Source organism: Monodelphis domestica, chromosome 2 (assembly GCF_027887165.1).
Source record: "Monodelphis domestica isolate mMonDom1 chromosome 2, mMonDom1.pri, whole genome shotgun sequence".
Classification (NCBI taxonomy): Eukaryota; Metazoa; Chordata; class Mammalia; order Didelphimorphia; family Didelphidae; genus Monodelphis; species Monodelphis domestica.
In genome coordinates, this window is record NC_077228.1 from 338729189 (window position 1) to 338749955 (window position 20767).

Genomic DNA, 20767 nt, shown 5'->3' on the forward strand with positions numbered 1-20767 from the left:
AGAAATGGATAATTTGGAGCACCTTGTATATATTCTCTAGTGATATGTATTCTATAGATATTTGAAAAATACAAGCTGAACTGTATACTCATCTTTTTTCAAAATGTTTTGTTAAAATTGTCAATGAAGAGAATGAATGCCCCTTAATAAAAGTTGTGCCTGTAATCTTAGGCTTAGAGACTATAAGCAAAGAATTAAAAATTTTCCAAAAGAGAAAATCTGTACTATCTATCATTCAAGTACAACAAAAACTTACCAATTTTTTCTTTAATTTGAAAGACAATAATGATTTTTAAAATTGGAAAATGTAACAACTTTTTGATATTTGATAATTTTAGATTGATATAAAGAGAAAATTTGACTGGAGCTACATTTTCAGTTGATATTTTAGTTGTCCAGATTTGATATTCAGCAAGGAAAGCTCTCTAATTTGTCTGACAAGTATGGCAAACTACTGAGTATATATTGTCAAAAGCAGTTAACTTTGGAGAGTACATTCACATGTGCTTTTAGATAGAAAAGTTATGTCATTCTCAAGATAAGAATACTTTAAATCTGCAATGTATCTTCTAATTCTGTGGAAGAATTTTAAAAAGCAAGCAACTTAATTTTGACTGAATTGGAGAATTCATTACAAGTTTTAACATTTCAAATTTAAGTGCTTCAGGTTTTTTCTTTAATCCCTAATTAATGCTTGCAATGATTTTTCAAGAATCAGGTAAAAGTTGATTAAGGCATTAGAGATGAAAAGTAATCAGGATAGACAAATTCCAAATCAATGTACTTCATGTTAAGACAATGAAAAAAATTACCTGGTTAAGTTTAAATATTTATATAGTAAAAATAATGAATAGATGATAGTAAAGACATGAAATGGATGAAAATAATAGTTTTGAAAATCATAGATCCAAGACAGGAGAAGATGAATTTGTAAAAGTGAGAAAATGACTAAATTAAATGAATAAGAATGTCTGAAAATATTCTGAGAAAAAAAAGTGATATAAGTGGTGAAGAAAGATTAATACGCACCACCAAAAAGGTCAATCACACCTGAAGAATCCACCTTTGCCGGAGAGGCAGTGGCTACAGGAGATGCTGCTGCAAATGCATCCACTGCAGTTAAGCAGAGAACAGATGATATTGTATGTCAAAGAAAACTGAGAGCCTTGATGGTTCTTTTCAAGGTATATATTTACACTTCAGTCAATAAATCCTATGAGCAAAGTCACTTAAGAGGATATTAAGAAAGAAAAAGCATATGGGTATTTTAAGATATACTTTTTTTTTCAGGAAAAAACATAGCTCAAAATATCAGTTTTCAAAATTAAGAATTTTAGTACATTATTTCCCCCTACCTACTCAGACAAAAGCATATGTATGTAATTTGATGTAAAATAATTATTATCCAGAAGGAATGGTAAATACCTGCCCATCTAATTTCTGAGAGATGGTTAAGAGAAGTTTAAAATGAATTCCTCATTCATTTTACCTATATTAAAGCACTTAAATATTACATATGCAAGGGCATTTATTATCTATCCACAGATAATGATGTGCCAGTCATCTAAGAAGATTGGAATTTGGCAAAAGAACTCACCGGATAAGAGATCAGCAGTGAGAGAACTCTCAGGCACAGGAGAAGCCCCATGTGGAGGAGATGAGAAAGCATCTTCCAAAAGTGAAACAAACCAAAATCAAGCAGAAGTAAGTAGAAAGCTGAAATCAAAGTCAAAAATCTAACAAACTTATCATTACAAATGAGAGTCAGGTGCTTAAGCATGAAAACATCCAAGAAATCAAAATGAAAGAAAGGATCTATTTATTTTTACCTGTACCAAACAAGTCTATGCTAGGAGTGGCCTCTGGCTTAGGTGCTGCAGCAACATCAGGAGCAGATTCAAATAAATCTAAGACCAAGAATACATATGCCTTTACTCAATTTGACCAGAGTGAAACAACATTTATTTCCAGTTCTGAATTTTGACTAGGAGAATTCCGAGATATGTTGCAAATGGTTTGTAACAAATAATTTAAATATACAGTGTACATGCAATGTTATGTGTGTATGCTGTATGTACATTTGACAAACCAGAATCCATTCCACCAGAATCAAAGAGCTTTAAAGAATTACCACCAAAGATATCTAGAGCAGGAGGAGCAGTGGTTGTGGTGGTGGTGGCGGGTGTGGTGGCGGTGGTGGTAGTGGCAGTAGCAGCAGTAGTAGTAGTAGCAGTGGCAGCTGCAGCAGCAGGAGCAGGAGAAGGAGTTGTTGCGGGAATCGTGGGGGCTGCACTAGTTGTAGGGGTAACTACAGGAATGCTGGTCTCAGGAGGCTTCATTGCAAAAAGGTCCAGTTCAGGAGCAGTCTCTGCACTACCTTCAGATGGGGCAAAGGGGTCTTGTAAAAAGGAAAGTGGAGAATATATATATAGAGGATCAGTAAGGAAGGAAATAAGAGAAAATAATCAAAGCCAAGGATAACATACACCATACACAGATATACACACAAGCTAGGTATTTAAATGAGGCTGTATTCCAATGTAATCCTAACCAGTGTAAATAATTAGTTCACTTTTAGAAATTTACAATTACAAGAAGGTAAGGATTTAAAACTATAGTTGAGTAAGATCAGAATGAAGTATGAAGGCAATCTATCTTCAACTCCTCAAAATCCAATTGACAAACTTAGTAATTTTTTACATTTATGAAAGCATGCTATTTATTAGTTACTTGGACTAGTGTAATAAAAAGTACTCCATAGCATTAGAGAAAAAACATTAAGAAAGCATACTTGCACTGACAAAAATTGTCAATCTTGAGAAATTGTCAATTTTGAGAAGTATGCACTTCTCTATCTTAATGTTTTAAGTGTTGGTCTTATTAATTTAATTTAATGAATGATACGTTCTATTCACAAGAAATCAAAAATGACTGATAAAGTCCAAAAAAATTGACTCAAGAAAACAACAACAAATGGCCACATCTGACTACAGGATTTAATCTAGAACACAAAACAAGAGACTTGCTAATGACATAAAACCCACCATTTCCTGAACATGCATCAAGTGCTGCTGCTACAGGGGTTGGGGTAGCTGGTGCTGCTGCCCCTTCAGGTGCTGCAGGGGCTTCACCAGGAGAAGCTGCAAAGGCATCTTGGGTGCAGTTTTTTTAAACAATAGAAATTAAAAGAATAAAAAGAGAAGAAAATATAGTAAAAGAACCAAGTTAAATTGCAGAAGAAGGCTCCCTTATACAACATGAATTTTTAGAAATGTTATTTTTATGGGTCATGCACTGTTGACAGTCATGAAGTAAATTTTTCCTTGCATTCCTTCTAGTCAGTCACACACTACATGGTTTGGTTGTTACTGCCAAGGCACATTAAAATCCAAAAGATAACATGATTCTCATTGTATAAGGGTTCTGAGCAGCATGTTTTATGTAATATCAGAAATCAACTAGAATGGATGTTAAAAAGTAAAGTACAAGATTAAACTAATGTCTGTTAAGACATTAAAATTTTCATGTTCAGTCAGACTTGCTCAAGGTAATACTATGACATATCTGACTAGTGGCTTAAAGCAAACATGAATGTCTTCTTTAATGCCAATCTAGGTAAATAAGTACCTGTAATGTATATGGAATGCATCAACTATAGTCTAGTTCCAAATGTTTAACAGGGTAAAGCAATAATGTTAATAACAGCATACAAAGACTTCTTAGTTACCCACAAAGATTAGAACTTTCTTAGTCAACAAGGGCACTTCAGGACAAATATAAAAATGTAGTTTAAAGAAATGAGGGAGCATGACTAAAATACTCTTATTTCTATTAAAATAATTTAGCTTCCATTTTTTTAGGTATCACAGTGATGCTTCAGTTAGTTTAAAAATATTATCTTCAACTGCTAGAAAATTCAGGCCTGCTCTATTTATTCATATATATTCTTCTTTTTGACATTTAGGTCATTATGCCATCAGTGAACTATTTGTATCTGGAAAGTTTATAATGTACTTGTACTTGTCAGAGTTTACCAAAGCACTTGCCACAAACAGTTTGAGTATTTAAGAAGTCAGTATTTAAGCACATCCAACATTACAGTAATTTCATTTTCCAAATCCTTTTTTTGCTTAGGTAGCATATTCTAGAAAGAATACCTGATAGGATAGCTACTATATAGAATCTAATGACAAGGTAATTTATATTTGGTGTCATACCATATTTTAAAGATTATGCTATTAGCCTTTTTGTAAAAAAAAAAAAACAAAACCTTAAATATATCCTAAAGTTAGGTATGTTATCAGCTTATTAACATCATTGTTGTTTTGAAAAAGTATCTTAAAACATGTATAATAGTGAAGGTTTAGATAACACTATTTTTAATGTATAATCCTCTAAAGTTGACCACTTAAATTAAAGAAGTTCAAACTTCTATGGCTTTCTAAAAATAAACAAATTTGGTAAAAATAAAATATATGTGAAATTTTATGTCTCAAAGTAATTAATGTCAGACAAAATCAGATAATCATGTACCCTAATCATACAAATATATATAATATCTACCTACCTAGACATATATGTATGTTTTCATGTAGTGATGTTCAATGTTTACTTTAAGTGCCTATTACAGTTTATTAAATTTTTATTTAAAATATTACTTACTGAAAAGGCATCCTATAATTTCACTACTGTTTTTAAAGTTCATAGGGAGAGGAAAGATTTCATGGTAAAGTTTACACTACCACGTGTGGAAAGGAATAGAATGGAAAATATTTCTCTAGAAAATTTTTTTTGTCAATACAAAGTTCAACAAATCACCATGCCTTAAAATTCTTAAAACATACAGTAGTCAAAACTAAATTTTTATTCTTAAAGATTAAACAACAGTGCACAAACTCAAGGCATAAATAGGTAACACTGGTAATTTCTCAACAATGTAATCAAACATATTCAATGCAAGCATAATTGAAATATTTGTGAAATCAAGTGGACATAGTCCATGCTAAAGCACATTGCCAAGCAAATCAATTCATCAGGTTTATTTTCAAAGCATTTTTACCAACTTAAGAATGCTTTAGAAGTGGCTTCTATATCTTATAGTTCAAAACTGACTCTAAAGGCAGTACTTTTCTCCTTATGATACCTGAGAAACTGATCAAACTAGGCAAGATAAAGTATGACATGAAATATTGTTTATGGATTTAGGGGCAAATATTTCAATTAAGAAAACATTAAGGAAAAACCTTCCCAAATTACGTTAAAAACACAGAAGACTTATAGGATATTTTGTAAACAGTTCTTAAATAAATTTACAAGAATTTATTTCCTATGGAAAATATAACATTTTGCAAAACTCTCCCAATTTTTAATAGCATTTCAATCCATTTAAGTTGTGAGAGTCTCAGTTACATGCTAATATATTAACACCTGTTTATAACTTTTGCTAGAAGCTGAGTACATTCTCTGTCTGTGGGAAGGTTTTCAGGATCTGTCTGAGATGGGGGGCAGTGTTCCCCACAAATGGCACTAAGGATGGGTTGGGAGTTAAACCTATATCAATCAATGCATGAAAAAATAAAGATGTCTAAGTCAGCAAGTTCTCTGAACAATATATACAATAAAAATCTATAATTATTGGAAAAAACTAAAAAACTACCTTACTATACCAATCACTAAGGATTCAAAAATAAGTGAAAAGTTACAATGTTTGAGAAGTACAAAGTAGGGTTTTGATAGAATAGATTTCTCTACATTTCAGGTATCTATGTAATTTAAATTCAACAAGGTTTTTTTTTTATTTTAAACAGCTTTTAACAAATTCAATTAAATACAATTTCAGCCACTTACTCAAAAGTTGACATACTTAGCAATTTAGTTCTAGGCAACCTTGAAAATGTGGTAACTTACTATTCACTCTAATCTGAGATTATGCATACATCCCAAACCAGATATATTTTGTTACATGTATATAACATGGAATTTGTTTTAAGACTACCAGCAACATTTATTTGAAGTACAAACACTGTAGTCTGGCTTTTGACCTTATGTATCAGGAATTGTTTTACTTCAGATCACAAATCATCTCTTACTGGTACAATTCAATAATTTACACAAGAATCTATGTAAAAAGATCACTACAAATTCATTATTACTAGGAAAAAGCCCTAAAAGTTCATTTTCAGTTTAATGGTAGAATTTTCATATGTAAGGTATAACACATTTACATTATTTTACAGTTTTTCTATCTTTCATGTTTACTGAATTTATATAGATATTCCTGAGAGGCTCTAGGTTGATTGGATAATGAACTAGTCTTGAAGTTCAGAAGTCCAAGTGCCATAGATCTCCCAAGTTTCATAGATACTATGAAAGCCTCTCATCTTGGGCAAGTTATTTCACCTCTAGGTTCTTCAGGCAACATCAGTGAAATCATGTTCAGTTCCATTAGTCCCATCCTATGGATCTCATTCATTCTTGAATCTGCCCTGTCATAGTATTAGTTTGCAAGTATCCTAAGAGTGCTGTCATTTTTACTTTTTTAAGTAGTTAAGAATTTACAGTGAAATTTTAATTTCATGGACAGCATTTCAAATTGAGAAAAGAAAACACTATAATGTGAACAAAAATTACAAAGGGCTTTGCCAACACAAAATGCCATTTTTACCTTCATCAGATATATTCCATCCTATATATTAGCTCAAATTCTGAATAACAAAGGACTAATGAGACAACTGTTTTAACTTAGTATCATAGATTCTAGAGATGGAAGAGATGTTTAAGGAGCATCAATTTCTACCCTCTGACTTTGCAATTGAAGAAGGTGGGGGCCTAAGGAGAAATTACTTCTGTAAGGATATATATATATATGTAATAAGTGGAGAAATAGATGTTAGATATAGGCCTTTGGACTCCAGATTCAAAGATTTTTCTTCAGTATCACACACCATTACTATATTTTTTAAGTTAATTAATTTAAATAATAAAAAACTTTTTTAAATACCTAAAATTTTTTAAAGATAATTTTAAAAATTTATATAGATAAGACTAAAATTATTTTTATAACAATATGAAGTGTTACCAAATTCAGCATAAAAGCTTATTATTATAAATTATGTAATAATATTAATGTTGTAGGCCATTTATAGTAAGCTAGATAAAAGCTGTCTTTCTTTCATTATGTTTCTTAAGAGTAAATACTAAACTCCTTTAAGATTGCACAAAATAAAAAAGGCAGCTAGAGACCTAAAAAAATTACTTTCAACACAAAATTGTTGTCCAGCCTATCCATATCTTCTGTGTCCCATGAGTTTCTCCTATTATTCTCTTTTCTTTTTCTAGGCTGAGATAATTCATAAAAAAAAGCATGGGACAAAATGAAGTGAAAAATGAAGAAAAGACCAAAAAATTCTAACCTATAAGTGAACTTTTTCTTTTTCTTGGTCCTAAGATACTTGGATATGTAACAAAGTAAAAAATTGTGTTAATTTCCTATCCTTTCCTCTAATGTGTCAAATGTATAGCCAGGGACAATGTCCCTGAATGCCTCTGACCCAGATTAAAATGTAACTGGGAAATATTTAACAAAATAAGCACAAATATAATAAAACACATAACATTAACATGTGTTTTTCTATGTTAATATGTAGCCTGCAGGGATTTTTATTTCTTTAAATTATGGGTTTTTATGAGGAAGATGGGCCCTGGGAGATTCTGAAGACATATTTCCTTGGCTGGAAGAGTGCAGGTTATTCTACCCACCTCATTCCACCTTCTCTCAAACCCTGGAGAAATTCTGCCAAAATATAGAAATGACAGTGAGATAGGTGGAATGGTAACTCTCCACCAGAGTATCTTTCAGGCAAGGGCTGAAAACTAGATAATTATATTACTGTAATAGCATCCAGATTACTCTTTTACTACTCCATTCTGTCTTGCCAAAGTGATCTTCCTCAAGCACAAATCTCACTATGTGACTCCCTTAATGAACTACAATAGTTCCTTATTGCTTCTAGGATAAAATATAAACTGTTCTGCTTAGCTTTTGAAGCCTTTGATAACCTGGCCCTAATCTATCTTTCTAGACTATAACTTATTTTCCCTCCAATACTCTGTGATCCAGGTATAGTGGCTTTCTCTTTATTCTTCATGGAAGATATTTCACTGCCCATCTACAGAAGCCATTTCACATGCCAGAAAAATAGGCTCCTTTCTCACCCATGACTCATAAATATCAAATTAAATAAAAATGAAGAAAAAAACAAGAGTACCTGAGAGGTATCAAGTGCTAAGAAATTTCAGAGAAAGGAGACTTTTTTTTTTGGCCCGGGAAACTAGAAAATGCCTAGGGGTTATGCAATGAAAAATTAGTGTAAGTCTTTATTCTACAGACATCCAAAGAGTTCTATGAAAATGAATATGAAACTGAGGTGGCAGTATGATTCATCATGGTTAATTATAGAACACTAGTGAAGTCAATTCTATTTTGTATAAGTGAACGCTATAACTTAAATGTGAAGATCAGATTGTCTATGCATTTCTAGACAGCCACCTCTGGGCCTGTCTAAACAGCTTTAGCTGGGTTCATATTGATGCTTCTTCAAAATCTAGGGCTAAAGATGGGAAGAGCTAATGAGGCATAGGCCAAACTGCAGAGGCCTCAATGAACAGTTTTTAGAACTTCCAGCCTCTACTACTGAGTTCTTAGGAGAGAAATAAGGATAGCACCATCCCCCAATTTCCTTTCTCTTCTAGGTTAGACAACATAATTCTGCAGCCAATGGGGTAAAAATAGTTCCACTGCCCTCAGGAGTTAGATAGTTTGAGCTTAAATGTGACAGAGAAATCAATGTATCCATGAAGTTTCTATTTGTGATAGGATCATTGTCTACACATACATGGATTAGGTCAATTGTGTTTTTTTCCTCCTTTAAAGTCTACAAGAAAGCTGCCCCTGGATCTTTGCTGACTCAGGGGCAATGGCTCAAACTAGGCATCCTTTAATACAACTACCTGGGGGCTTCTAGTCAGAATGATGTTGCCTTTGGGGCTACTATGGGCATAAATGTTCACTCATGCACAGTCCAAGCCTTTCAGATTTTGTGACTATCACAAGACTACAGATTCATTGTCCCAGGCACATTTGGAGACAAGGGAGGCTCAACTACATTTTCTCTTGGAAAGCCTCCTTGTGAAATATCTTTTCTGTGCCATGGCTAAGTAAACTACTTTTGTTAACTGTTGACCTACAAGTACCTCATTTTGTTCCAAACACTACTTAGGGACCCACCTCAGCTGCCACCTTCCCCCTAGTATTACTCAGGACCCATCCATGATTTAATGACAAAGTTTATAAGTTTCAGGACACATTTTAATATTAAGGAGGAAGAACAGAGACAGAAACATACATCAAGAAATAAGGGTTCAAGTTCTGAATCTATGATTAACTCGCTATATCACATAGGGTAAGTCATTTAATATCTCAGGGAAAGGAATTATGCTATATTATATCTGAGGTAACTTATATCTCTAAGACTATAAAAATTCTATATGAGCATTTAAATAGATCAAAAGAACTCAAAGTCCATCTCTACTGTAAGTTATATTAAAACTGAAATGAGTCAGTACAATGAAGTATGTATACATATAATTACTTGGACCTTGAGCCTTTGCTTGATTATATTTTTATAAGGGTTTTGTTCTTATTTTTAAAGAGGGGTGGTATGGGAGAGAGAAATTAAATGCTTGTTAATTGAAAAATAAAATGAAAAATGTTTAAGTGTGGTGTCAATCTGTGTAAGTGAAGGGTGTTTTGATACTTGGAGTTCTTTGTCCTTACTGAAAACAAAAAAACAACAACAAAAAGCCTATCCAAGCCCTAACCCCACAAATGTATGCAAAGCCTTTAAATACTTTTATTACTAAAGCATTTTAACAGTTTCATAAGAAATTTATTTTAAAGAGGTAATGCATCTCAACTAACCTCCAAAAAGATCCACTTCAGCAGTGACAGCAGTAATAGTTGTGGTAGTTGAAGAGGAAGCAGAAGCAGTTGCAATTTCAGCAGTAGTAGGAGGGCTAGGTTCTGGGGCAAATGGATCTGAAATCTGTGCTTCAGAGGGAACAGTGGAAAGTGCAGCCAAAGAATCTATGTCCACCAAAGAGGAGGATTAAATGGAAAAGAGGAAAAGGAGAGGAAGAGAAATATACTGGACTCCAAATAGTAAAAATAATCAATGTAAGACACTAAACTATAAATCAGTCCAAAACTTGAAGAATTTAATATTACTTACCTTCTCCCAAAAGGTCTAACAATTTCCATTATAGGATAGCATTATAAAGAAAAATAAAGTTGAAGCTGAATCATTGAGTAGTAATCAATAGTAAAGCTACTACTAATAAAAATGACTTCTGCATAAGGAATATCATCAGTGAGTCTGCTAATAATAACAGGAAATTACTAGAATCAGATCAATTTTAAACTGCATATTAAAAACAAATGTAAACTGAAAGCCTGAGAACTTCAATGATTGTACTATAATATAAACTCAATGTATTTCTTGTTTAACTTCACAATTTTATCTAATGCATAGTTTCATAATAAATATAGATTCTGAATAGACTTTTAAAATTTCTTTCTTATGTAGCATTTAGGTAGTCACATATATTAGAGAATTAATAAAAGCTTTGGACATCAATGATGTTGAGTTATAATAAAACATTTTAAATATCCTGAAGTGCCCTGCCAATAAACTGCTACTTCATACTTAAGGGAAGCACCACATATTAAAAGCTGGGACAATAATTAGTATTATTACTATTAGTAATTATTAGAGTAATTAAATAATAATACTATTAATGGTATAATAAATAAAGCATTTGGGGAGCACCCTATTAAGTATCATCTACTCTATGGCCTACAACGTCTGACCATTATTTAAATTACAGACAGAGGTATTTGGTTGACAAGCTCTAGTGATACTTTATATAAACAAAATTAGACAATTAAATGTTTTGATGTAATTTTTAGAAATACAGAAGGATTGGGGAGACCCTTTTGAAAAAGAAGTCAATATGGGGACCAAGTCATACTAAGCTTCTAGATGCTACATTTTAATTTTGAACTGTGCATTTGAAAAAAACTAATAATAATCTCTCCATAAGAATAAATAGATAAATACATCAAATGTTATACTAATTATTGTAACAGTACAAACAACCACATTCTCTAAGAAACCTAAATATAGCACATATAAGCATTATTTGCTATCAGGAAAAGGCTAAATTCTTAAAAAATATAATTAGGAAACCCTGGAAAGCAATGCATAAACAATAAAAATTATATCTGTGTGTGTGTTTTCTTCTATATTGGGGGGGGGGGCAGCTTAATATAATGAAGAGGAATAGAAAGTGTGGTATAAATAGCAAAAAACCAGAAGATACAGCACATTATTTAATGGCAACTAGCCTAGCACATTGCTGTTCCACTGTAGCCATAATAACTGCAATTAGATTGGCTGGTAGTAAGAAGAGGAAATAAAGACCCACTTCTACCTTAATTAATTTGTTCTTGATGCTTCAGAGGAAAAACTTGCTTTTACTGCCTTCTTCCTATTGCCTACAGTTATAATGCCCAGAAGACTGGCCAAGAACTACTGTACTAGCTATGATAGGAAAAAAGGAGATTAATGTGTTTCATATTGTAGGTGGGAAAGAGAAAGATTTTTAGGTCTGGTTTCATGGGCAAGTACAGGAATTTAAATTAAGTATGTAAAGAAAAGAAGGAAGGTTGTACATAAAGTTTTGGAATGGGACATAGAAGTAATATTTGCAAACTAATAAAACAAAAGCAACTTCAAGCAAATCCAAAACCTAAACAAAGAATAAATTTTGAGTGGACCATATAGAGTCCAAGATAGATTTTTAAAAATAGTAATAATATTCAACAGATATGCCAGGTCTTCAGGGGGAGGGACAATGCTGCCCTATTGTGGACCATCAAATGATTTCATGTATTAAAATGTTAAAGATTTTGAAGTGGAAACTTAAGTTAAATACATACTTGCTTCAGAGAAGAATCTTTGTTTATAAAAAAGTATGATTATTTTCAAGATTATTATAATTATTATTATTATAACTATTACTTAACTAGACTGATGGATGAAGGGAACACTGTAGTCTACTTAGATTTTATTGAAGAATTTGGCCATCTTTCCTAATATCATAGACAGTATGCTTATCTAATAAGAAAATAGAGGCAATTGTTAATATACTGGATAATAAAAGGATTCAAAAAGATCCTGCTAGAATGGAATAAGGAGCTAAATCTAGGAGAAAATTTTTGATAAGTACAAATGTAAAACTTGGAACTTAAGTTTTAAATATTAAACTGCAAAAGCTCAAACTGGAAGAAATAGGACTTGAAAGTAATTCATGTGAAAAAAAATCTGAATATAAGCTAGGAATACAAGTTCAATATAATTTAAAACTGCCCAAACTTAGTCAAAGATTAGCTGAAAGGAAATAAGAATACCAGCATATTTTGCAAAGGTATAAAATATTTCAAACCAACTATGGTTTACCTTTATACCACTCAAAGGGCAGAGTTCTAAAATTTAGAATACCAATAGCCAAGTTAAAGTTTATACATAGTCTAAGAATTGATGTTTACCACCCCTATTTTTTGACAACTCTAAAGAAGGGGGAATGGCACATCACTAAGGACCATTTTGCAGTTTTATTTTTGGGATGTCATGAAAGTTTATTATACTCTAGGATTGAAAGAAAAACTGTAAAATACATATAAAATTTAAAAATGAATTTTCCAAGGCTAGATTTATCCAGAGGCTCTAAAAAAAGCACTAGTATTAAGTGTTTTGGCCTGTCAGCATGTAATTTTGCCAAAAATTATTACCTTCATTATAATTCAATTGCCAGATGTTAACTATATAGTTAATTGTTGGTTCACATCAAGGAAAATGATGAAAACATCAATTCAGATCTAAATGAATTCATAATCAATGCTAAATTTAAATAAACGAACAAGAAGCTTAACACCCCATGGATTCTTATTTTTGTTAATTTTATTACACTCTAATATCCTATTAATTTTTTAAAACCCTGAATTTGGGTAAAATATTTTGCTATATTGTCAATTTTAACTAAAGCTTAAAAATTAAAAGCATGTAAAATTTTAGTTGTATTGCAGATTTTTTAAAAAGCTAATAACTGGGGGCAGCTGGGTGGCTCAGTGGATTGAGAGTCAGGCCTAGAGATGGAAGGTCCCAAGTTCAAATCTGACCTCAGACAGTTCCCAGCTGTGTGACCCTGGGCAAGTCACTTAACCCCCACTGCCTAGCCCTTACCACTCTTCTGCCTTGGAGCCAATATACAATATTGACTCCAAGACGGAAGGTAAGGGTTTTATTTAAAAAAAAATTTTTTTTTAAGCTAATAACTGTTGACATCACTTAACAGCATTTTCTTCTCTTCTCTCTTTCTACCACCACTTAGAATTATCAGTTTATGCAGAAGGCAAGATATTTTTTTCCAAAATAGAAAAAAAATTACATTTTAGACTAACAAAAAGACAATAAGAAACAGGAAGACATAAATTATTTCCACTGGTTTTTCTTACCTCCCCATGCAGTTGCCCCTCCAGAAGGTGCTGGAGGGGGTGCTGTTGCTGCTGCTGCTGATTGTGCCCCAGATGAGAAGTCTGGCTGGAGATCAAGGAGATCACTAGATGGTTTAGAAGTACTGAAGGAAAGAAAGGAAGACTTTAAAATTAATTTGGCATATTTTGAAGAATTACACATGTAAACATTAGTTAAAATGGACTAATGGAGATATAACAAATACGGTTTAAAATATAGAATCTAATTAGACAGTAGCTTCACAAATTGGTTATTACTATATTGTATTCAAATATTCTGGAAATTAGAATATAAATTTTAAGAGAGCAGCAAAGTAACCCTATTCCCCATCTGTGGTTACTGCTGTTTGAGGTAATGATCTTTCTAGTATGTAGTATAAAGGTTCCTTCAAACACTCTAACTTCACAATTCCTTATGTCAATTCACAATTCCTAATGTCACACAACCTCATCCATTCCATCTCAGCTACACATGGAGATAGCTGGTCATACTCTTGATCTTGCCACCACCCATAAATATACCACTTCCATGTTCACAAATGCTGAAATTCCCTTATCTTGTCATAAGCTTCTCTTTCAGCCCTATAACTCCAAATTTGTTGATTTTGATGTCCAGTTCTCAATTTTATTTTTTGTCACCAGGTTTTTTTCTGTGGAATTCAGACACCAGGGTCCAGACACTGCCTTGATGACTAAGAGGTCTTTCTCCCAGAGCAGAAAACTTGAATGCCAGACTTTTACTTCCTATACCAATAAGGTTGGTATAAAGAAAGTAAAATTTCTATATAAATAAAATCAAAATCAAATGAAAACATCAACAATTCACCAATAATTATTAACTAACCTGATGGGGGCTACTGCAGATGCGGTTGCAAAGAGGTCAACTGGTGGGGAGGTATCAATAGTTTTAGCTGGAGTAGAATTAGGAGATGTAACAGTTGTGGCTGGAGAAGACTGAAAGTAAAGATGTACAATATATAATACTCTAATAAACATTTAAACAACACAAAAGTTAAAGATAAACATAATGCAGAAGTTTACTCAGTCATTGCAATGACAGAGAATAATTCATCATAGAATTTTAAAAATGGATTAATTATTAGACTGTAAAGAAAATATCAAATTACAAGTTTTATTTACCACACTTTTACATCTAAATTCACAAAACTTCCATTTCTGTGTTTACAATCACATCTTTAATGCCTAAAATCATTCACTCAGAAAATTAGTAGAAAAGAAAAAAATACTAGTGGCTGCCAAAACAAATATTTGAAGAGAGATTTGCTTTAACTGTCAAGACTCTTGGTTCACTTGATACACTCACCCCCGCCACTCTTCCCTTCCCTTCCTAAACCTGCTTCTATTGGGAATCTTCCTGCATGTCTTTAGTGTCTAAAAATCCAACTTACAAAACAATTCAGTGACGGCAAAGAATGACTCATAAGCATGATTCAAGTCACTGGCAGCTTGAGGATATCTTGTGCATATCCACCCACTAATCTGACACAACCAGCTGAAAAAGAACAACAAAGCCTATAAATCCTTTTTCTGGATTAGTTCAGTTTGAGGCAGACTAGGTAAATATCACATGAGGACAGGTGAAGCACTAAACTAAAGATGCTTGAAGTTGTGGTTAGCCATCACACTAGCCTTGCTTCTTTTCATGAGATACTTCCAGTTTTCTAAAGTCTCAGAAGCAATATCAAAAGGAAGGGAGGGCCTGCGTGGCATCAAAGCTAACCAGGCACAGAAAAATCCCATTTTTGCTTAAAGAATTAACAGCACAAGTACCTCAAGATAATGATCAAATGAACGTATAACTAACCTAACTGGACAACCAGATTCAAACAAACGAAACAGCATTTTTAAAAAAACCCACTCCAGAAAAAAGGATTGAAAAGGTGAATATTTAAGGGAGATACCTTAGGGTTAAAAGCATCCAGTAGTTGTACAGAGGCAAAATAGTACTTGTTTCAAATCTATAAACTATGTAACTTAAAGTCAAAATTAAATAGATACGAGAAACAAAAGCAGTATATGGATTTCTGTTGTACAAAATATTCCATGTGAAAAACAGGATCTAGATCAAATACAGAATAGTATCTTTAAAATAATAGAAACTACTAAGTTGAATTTGGTTGGATATAAAAATTAAGTGAGTTATGCTAAATTTCAGCTATGGGCATTACCACACCTAAGTAAAACTAAGGTATATATTCTTCAACCACAGCAAAAGGCTCATTCTAGGCACATCAATATAAATCAAAAGTGACATATCACTTTTGTCAGAACTCAAGTTATAAGAGTGTGAATAGTTATAAATGTAATGGATACAAAAGGAGGTAAGCCACAGACAGGTGGCTCTGTAAAATAGTTCTTGGCAGAATAAACTACAGCTGTGGCAGCAAATAAAATTACTGGGCATTGTTTACAAACATAAGGTAAAATCAGACAAATTTCATTCTGATTTTACCAACACATAACAAATAGTGCAATATAATATGATGAATACTCTGAAATTCTTTGCATATAATGTCAGAGAAAGTTTATATCCTGGTATCTCAGAGTTTTACCTATTAACGGTATAGACATATAGACAAAAAGGCTAGAAATATTCCACGATACCAAAGGAATAAAAATTAGATTATTTATGAGTCAAAAACCATTAATTACAGAAAAAAAAATTTCAAAGTACAATATAGATCAAGATCATGGATCTAGAGCTGGAAGAGATTGTAGAGGTCCCGTAGTTCAATCCCTTATTACCCTTTGATAGGAATTTTATTTTAAGCTTAATAAGTACTCATTGATGTCCAGAGATTCTTAAAAGCTACTGACATTAGTATCTGATATCTTAATGCAGGCATTTAAGATATCTGGCACAATCTCCACTATTTGAGTAACCTAAAATCCGTCAAGGAAAAGAAGTCATACACAGTTCAGGATTGTTTCAAAATTGTGACTAGAGTAAGAAATATACCAAAAGCTAATGATGTAAATTTAGAGAGATGCTTCTTAGCTTTTAAAATGAAAAAAAAAAAAGCCAAGTAAGCATTTCTTTGTTGGATTAGTATTATTTTTATAATGCAAAACCAATACAACTTACCTTACTTAGTGGAGAGGGAGCACCAGATCTAAAATTTAATTGAGAAAAATTTAAAAAGGAAAATATATGAATATACATATTTCAAGTAACTTCAAAAATTCAAGATTTGACTTGAGTATTTGTAAACGTGTAATGATTGTGTATAAAATGTCATTTCAAAGTGATCCATTAGAAATATAAATTTAGTATAAAAACAAAGTTCAGTAATAACATTTTCTAGGACTTCAAGATTTTCTATATTAAATTATGCTTCCTTATTTAAATATCATTTTTTTGTTATTTTATCAAGTCATAGTTTTAGAACTGGATGAGAGTTTAAAGATCTAGGTCAACCTTTATTTTATAAAGAGATTAATTCAGAGATTAGTAGAGTGACTTGGACAAAGTAAAAGTTACTTATTGCCATAAGGGGACTATGGTCTATTGACTTGATATTAATCATGATATTGACAATTTGAATTCATACAGAACTGTGCAATTTACAAAATGCTTTCATTGCAAGATTGTTATCTTGTTGTGGTTGTATGTAGAAAAATTTCTACAAAGCAATATCTTAATCTTTTCCATTTAATTATTTCTAGAAATTCAATTCCATACTCAGTACTCCTTAATTCAGTTGTACTCATCATAAAATATGACCTTACTAAAGAAACTGGAGAAGCTCCTACCCAAGATATAGAAAAGAAAAAATTTTAAATATCAAAAGGAAAATAATAAACATTGTGATTCTAAAAAAAAAGTCATTTTTACATATTTTGAAAAAATTAATTAGTAGATAGCTAAGTGTCAAAGAAGTGAACAAATAATAGAAAACCTTTTAAGAATAATGTCTAGGGGCTAGCTAGATGGCTCAGTAAATTGAGAGCCACATCTAGATTGGAGGTCCGATGCTCAAATCTAGCTTCTGACACTTCCTAACTATGCGATCCTGGGCAAGTCACTTAACCCCCATTGCCTAGTTTTGAAACCAAAACACAGTATCGATTCTAAGTTTTTAAAAGTTTTTTAAAAAAAGAATGGTGTATACAATCTGGAATCATGCCCATAGGGTTATAAAACTGTGTATACCCTTAGACCCAGAAATAACACTGTTTGGTCTATTTCCCAAGGAGATCAGGGAAAAAGGAAAAAAGAACTTGTGTGTTTTAAAATATTTCTGGCAACTCTTTTTGTGGTAGCAAAGAACTGGAAATTGACCATCAATTGGGGAATGGCTTGAACAAGTTGTGGCATATGACTGTAATGTAATACTACTGTGCTATTGGATATGATGAGAACTTTAATTTAAGAACAAAAACATGGAATGACCTACATGAAATTATGAAAAGCTAAACAAGTAGAATCAAGAGAACATTACATAGAGCTACAGAACTAATGTTTGAAGAATAACTTGTAAATGTCTACCTCCAGAGAAAGGACTGATAAACAGAAATACAAAAGACATAGTTTATATATACAGATTATTTTTTGTCACATGATGCCTTCTTTGTGCAGGGAGGGGAAAGAGATACCTGGGAATTTTGACGTAGCAAACAAACAAATAATAATGATTTTTAAAAAGAAAAGGGTCTATTTATTTCACAAAGGCAGAACTAAAGTGAAAGATGTCTCCAACCAATCTTTTAGAGAGACTATATTATAATTTGAATATCCTAATAACTAAAATCTGTCAGCCAATATTGCTATAACAAAAACTACTCCAGGACAAAAGAAAACTCCCCTTCTATCGCTAGATCTCCTGTATTCTCTTATATACTAGCCTCAAAGCTTGTTCCTGTTATAGTAAATGAAGATAATAAGATTAGAAGACTGTTTAAGTTGCAGCATACACCTAGCAATAGTACTATTTCCAGCAAACAATGTAGTAAAAACACCAAAAGCCTTAAAATTCCACACATTCCATAGATCTTAATACAAGAAGCAGGAGATTCAGAGTATAGAGAGGAAAAGATTGGCAATTGGGAGGTACTCAAATGATAACTACAGTTTGGTATCATATAAATTCTCTTTAGGAAGAGAATGAAAAGAAACAGCAACTCCACATAATAAAATAAATAAAACAAATGAAAACATCAGTCTCTCTACCAAGGATTACTAACGAAAGTTTAAAGTTGAAATCACAAGTTATTTTTTAGTAAAAAGCAAACTTTTACACTTCTATTACAGAATAATCTTCAGCTTAAATCTATCAATATATAGAACAATGAAAATAGATAACAAGGATAAAAAAATTGTTTCTTAAATTAAGCTTTTTTCTCCCTTAGGATAACAATCACCATGATAAGTTTATAAACAGAAAGCTAACTAATCATCACTCCACTCAGCACGTAAAGATGCAGTTGGCTAGATGTATTATCCTTAAAACAAAAGTACCTTTATTTTTTGCCTGCTGGAGATCATCTTAAAAAGGTATATTAGAGATAAAGGAGTTTGAATTATGCTGCTCTAGGTATCTGCAGAACTCAATCACCAGGACAATGGATAAACATTTCTCAGAGAATTTGGTCAATAACTTCTTTCATTCTTCTTTATAAGTGGGAAAAGTGGAAGAGAAAATCAGATTAAATTAAAAAATCTCAGTAAGCAAAACCCTATAAGAAAAATGAATGGGTCACTGAGAAGTCATTACATCTGAGTCTTCATGGAAAGAATTATAGAGAATTTATTCATTTCTGGAAATAATTTCCATGAAAGGACTCATTAAAAGAGTCAGTCGAATCTGCTGGTTAAAATATCAGATGAAGAAAAATTAGACAATAAACACTTATGAAAATGAGATCATATATATTTTCTACTCTTAATCTAGAATAAATTTAATGTGAAAAAAATCAAACTCATTCAACTTATACTTTAAATCAGAGTAAACTCAGTTCTTACTTATCATCAATTTCTCAGTCTTATGTAGGCAACTATAGCATAACAAGTGAATCAATCCTTGCCTTTGATTGAATAAACTTTTGAGTCTGTTTTGTATCACAGTTAGATAGCCATTTCATAGAAAAAGTTTTATCACATTAATTTTATCTATGGAACTTTCTTTGTATAGAAAGCCAATTTTATTCTTGGCCCATGAGCAACAAATCAAACCCTTAATTTCATTTCACTAATGGGACAAGAACCAAGAGATATCTTAATTTAAATTAATAACTGCAAAAACGCATTCAACATTTGACTGTGAACAAAGCAATATAAAGCATTATCCTAGGTGAGTTGGCATTAAAAGGATGCAAGACAGCACAATCTTAGTATGGAATCCTTCACTTGTAAAATGACTATGTTAGACTTCCTTAGTGAATAGGCAGGGCTAAAGAATTAAGTGAAATGTTTTGGAATACTGTTGCCAAAGGGTCTGTGTTCATGACATGAAGTGTGCCACTCTACTTACTGAAGAAGATGACTGAGACTGAATTAATATGATATAAATCTAATTGAATAATGAACATTTATCAAGGCAAGGAAATAACAGATATCTATTATATTTTTCATATTTTTGGCAAATATTAAGAACTTTAATACATATAATATACTGGACTAGGTCCTAAAAGGAGCAATGCAGATAAATAAAAGAGCTTACAGTCTAGAAGAAAAGAATGTGGATATAAATTGACACAATATGTTTATTTAATTAGTTTTTATTTATAAGCAAAATTGCCAAAGAAAGGTACAAAGTAATATAGAGATTTATAGGTAGGAGAAATCAAATGGAATAGAGGAAAATCGACGGAGTCAAGATGGCAGCTTAGCAAGCAGCAAAAGTTCAGACCTCGTGGAATACCCTTACTTAACTGATACAGACTGAATGCTCCTAGGGCACCGAAATTCAATCTGAACAATAGGACAGAAGCGGGGAACCCTCCTTCTGGTCTCAAATCAAAAGGTATGACCCCCAAAAGCCAGAATCTGAGAATACTCAGGGCTAAGGGGAAGGCAGAGGGAAGTAGAAGGCAGAGGTCCTAGGACCCCTCCCCCACAACCCAGAGGGCTGAGCCCCCAGCAGCAGCAGGAACCTC

At 32.3% G+C, this 20767-nt stretch overlaps 1 protein-coding gene and 1 long non-coding RNA gene across 19 annotated transcripts in view; one reads left to right on the plus strand and one right to left on the minus strand.

Annotated features, from left to right (window-relative positions):
* The window catches only part of SNAP91 (synaptosome associated protein 91), a 183865-nt gene that overhangs the window by 37150 nt on the left and 125948 nt on the right, over positions 1 to 20767 (minus strand). For 8 of the 16 annotated variants that reach the window (XM_056818552.1, XM_056818548.1, XM_056818550.1 and 5 more), the window contains exons 11-20: positions 16758 to 16785; positions 14496 to 14605; positions 13634 to 13755; positions 10290 to 10304; positions 9980 to 10144; positions 3045 to 3152; positions 2132 to 2398; positions 1830 to 1907; positions 1598 to 1669; positions 1030 to 1113 (exon numbers count right to left, since the gene is read on the minus strand). In XM_056818552.1, the coding sequence (XP_056674530.1) occupies positions 1030 to 1113; positions 1598 to 1669; positions 1830 to 1907; positions 2132 to 2398; positions 3045 to 3152; positions 9980 to 10144; positions 10290 to 10304; positions 13634 to 13755; positions 14496 to 14605; positions 16758 to 16785 (1049 nt within the window). The remainder of the gene's footprint in view (positions 1 to 1029; positions 1114 to 1597; positions 1670 to 1829; positions 1908 to 2131; positions 2399 to 3044; positions 3153 to 9979; positions 10145 to 10289; positions 10305 to 13633; positions 13756 to 14495; positions 14606 to 16757; positions 16786 to 20767) is intronic. The other 8 variants (XM_056818553.1, XM_056818551.1, XM_056818554.1 and 5 more) reach the window with 6 other exon arrangements.
* LOC103102813 (uncharacterized) overlaps positions 1 to 20767 on the plus strand; it is a 76021-nt gene that overhangs the window by 31252 nt on the left and 24002 nt on the right. Inside the window, exons 3-5 of one of the 3 annotated variants that reach the window (XR_008916609.1) lie at positions 1546 to 1704; positions 14294 to 14408; positions 19022 to 19271. This is a non-coding gene — a long non-coding RNA (uncharacterized LOC103102813). Of the gene's footprint in view, positions 1 to 1545; positions 1705 to 14293; positions 14409 to 19021; positions 19272 to 20767 lie in introns of those variants that run through there. The other 2 variants (XR_001628360.2, XR_001628361.2) reach the window with 2 other exon arrangements.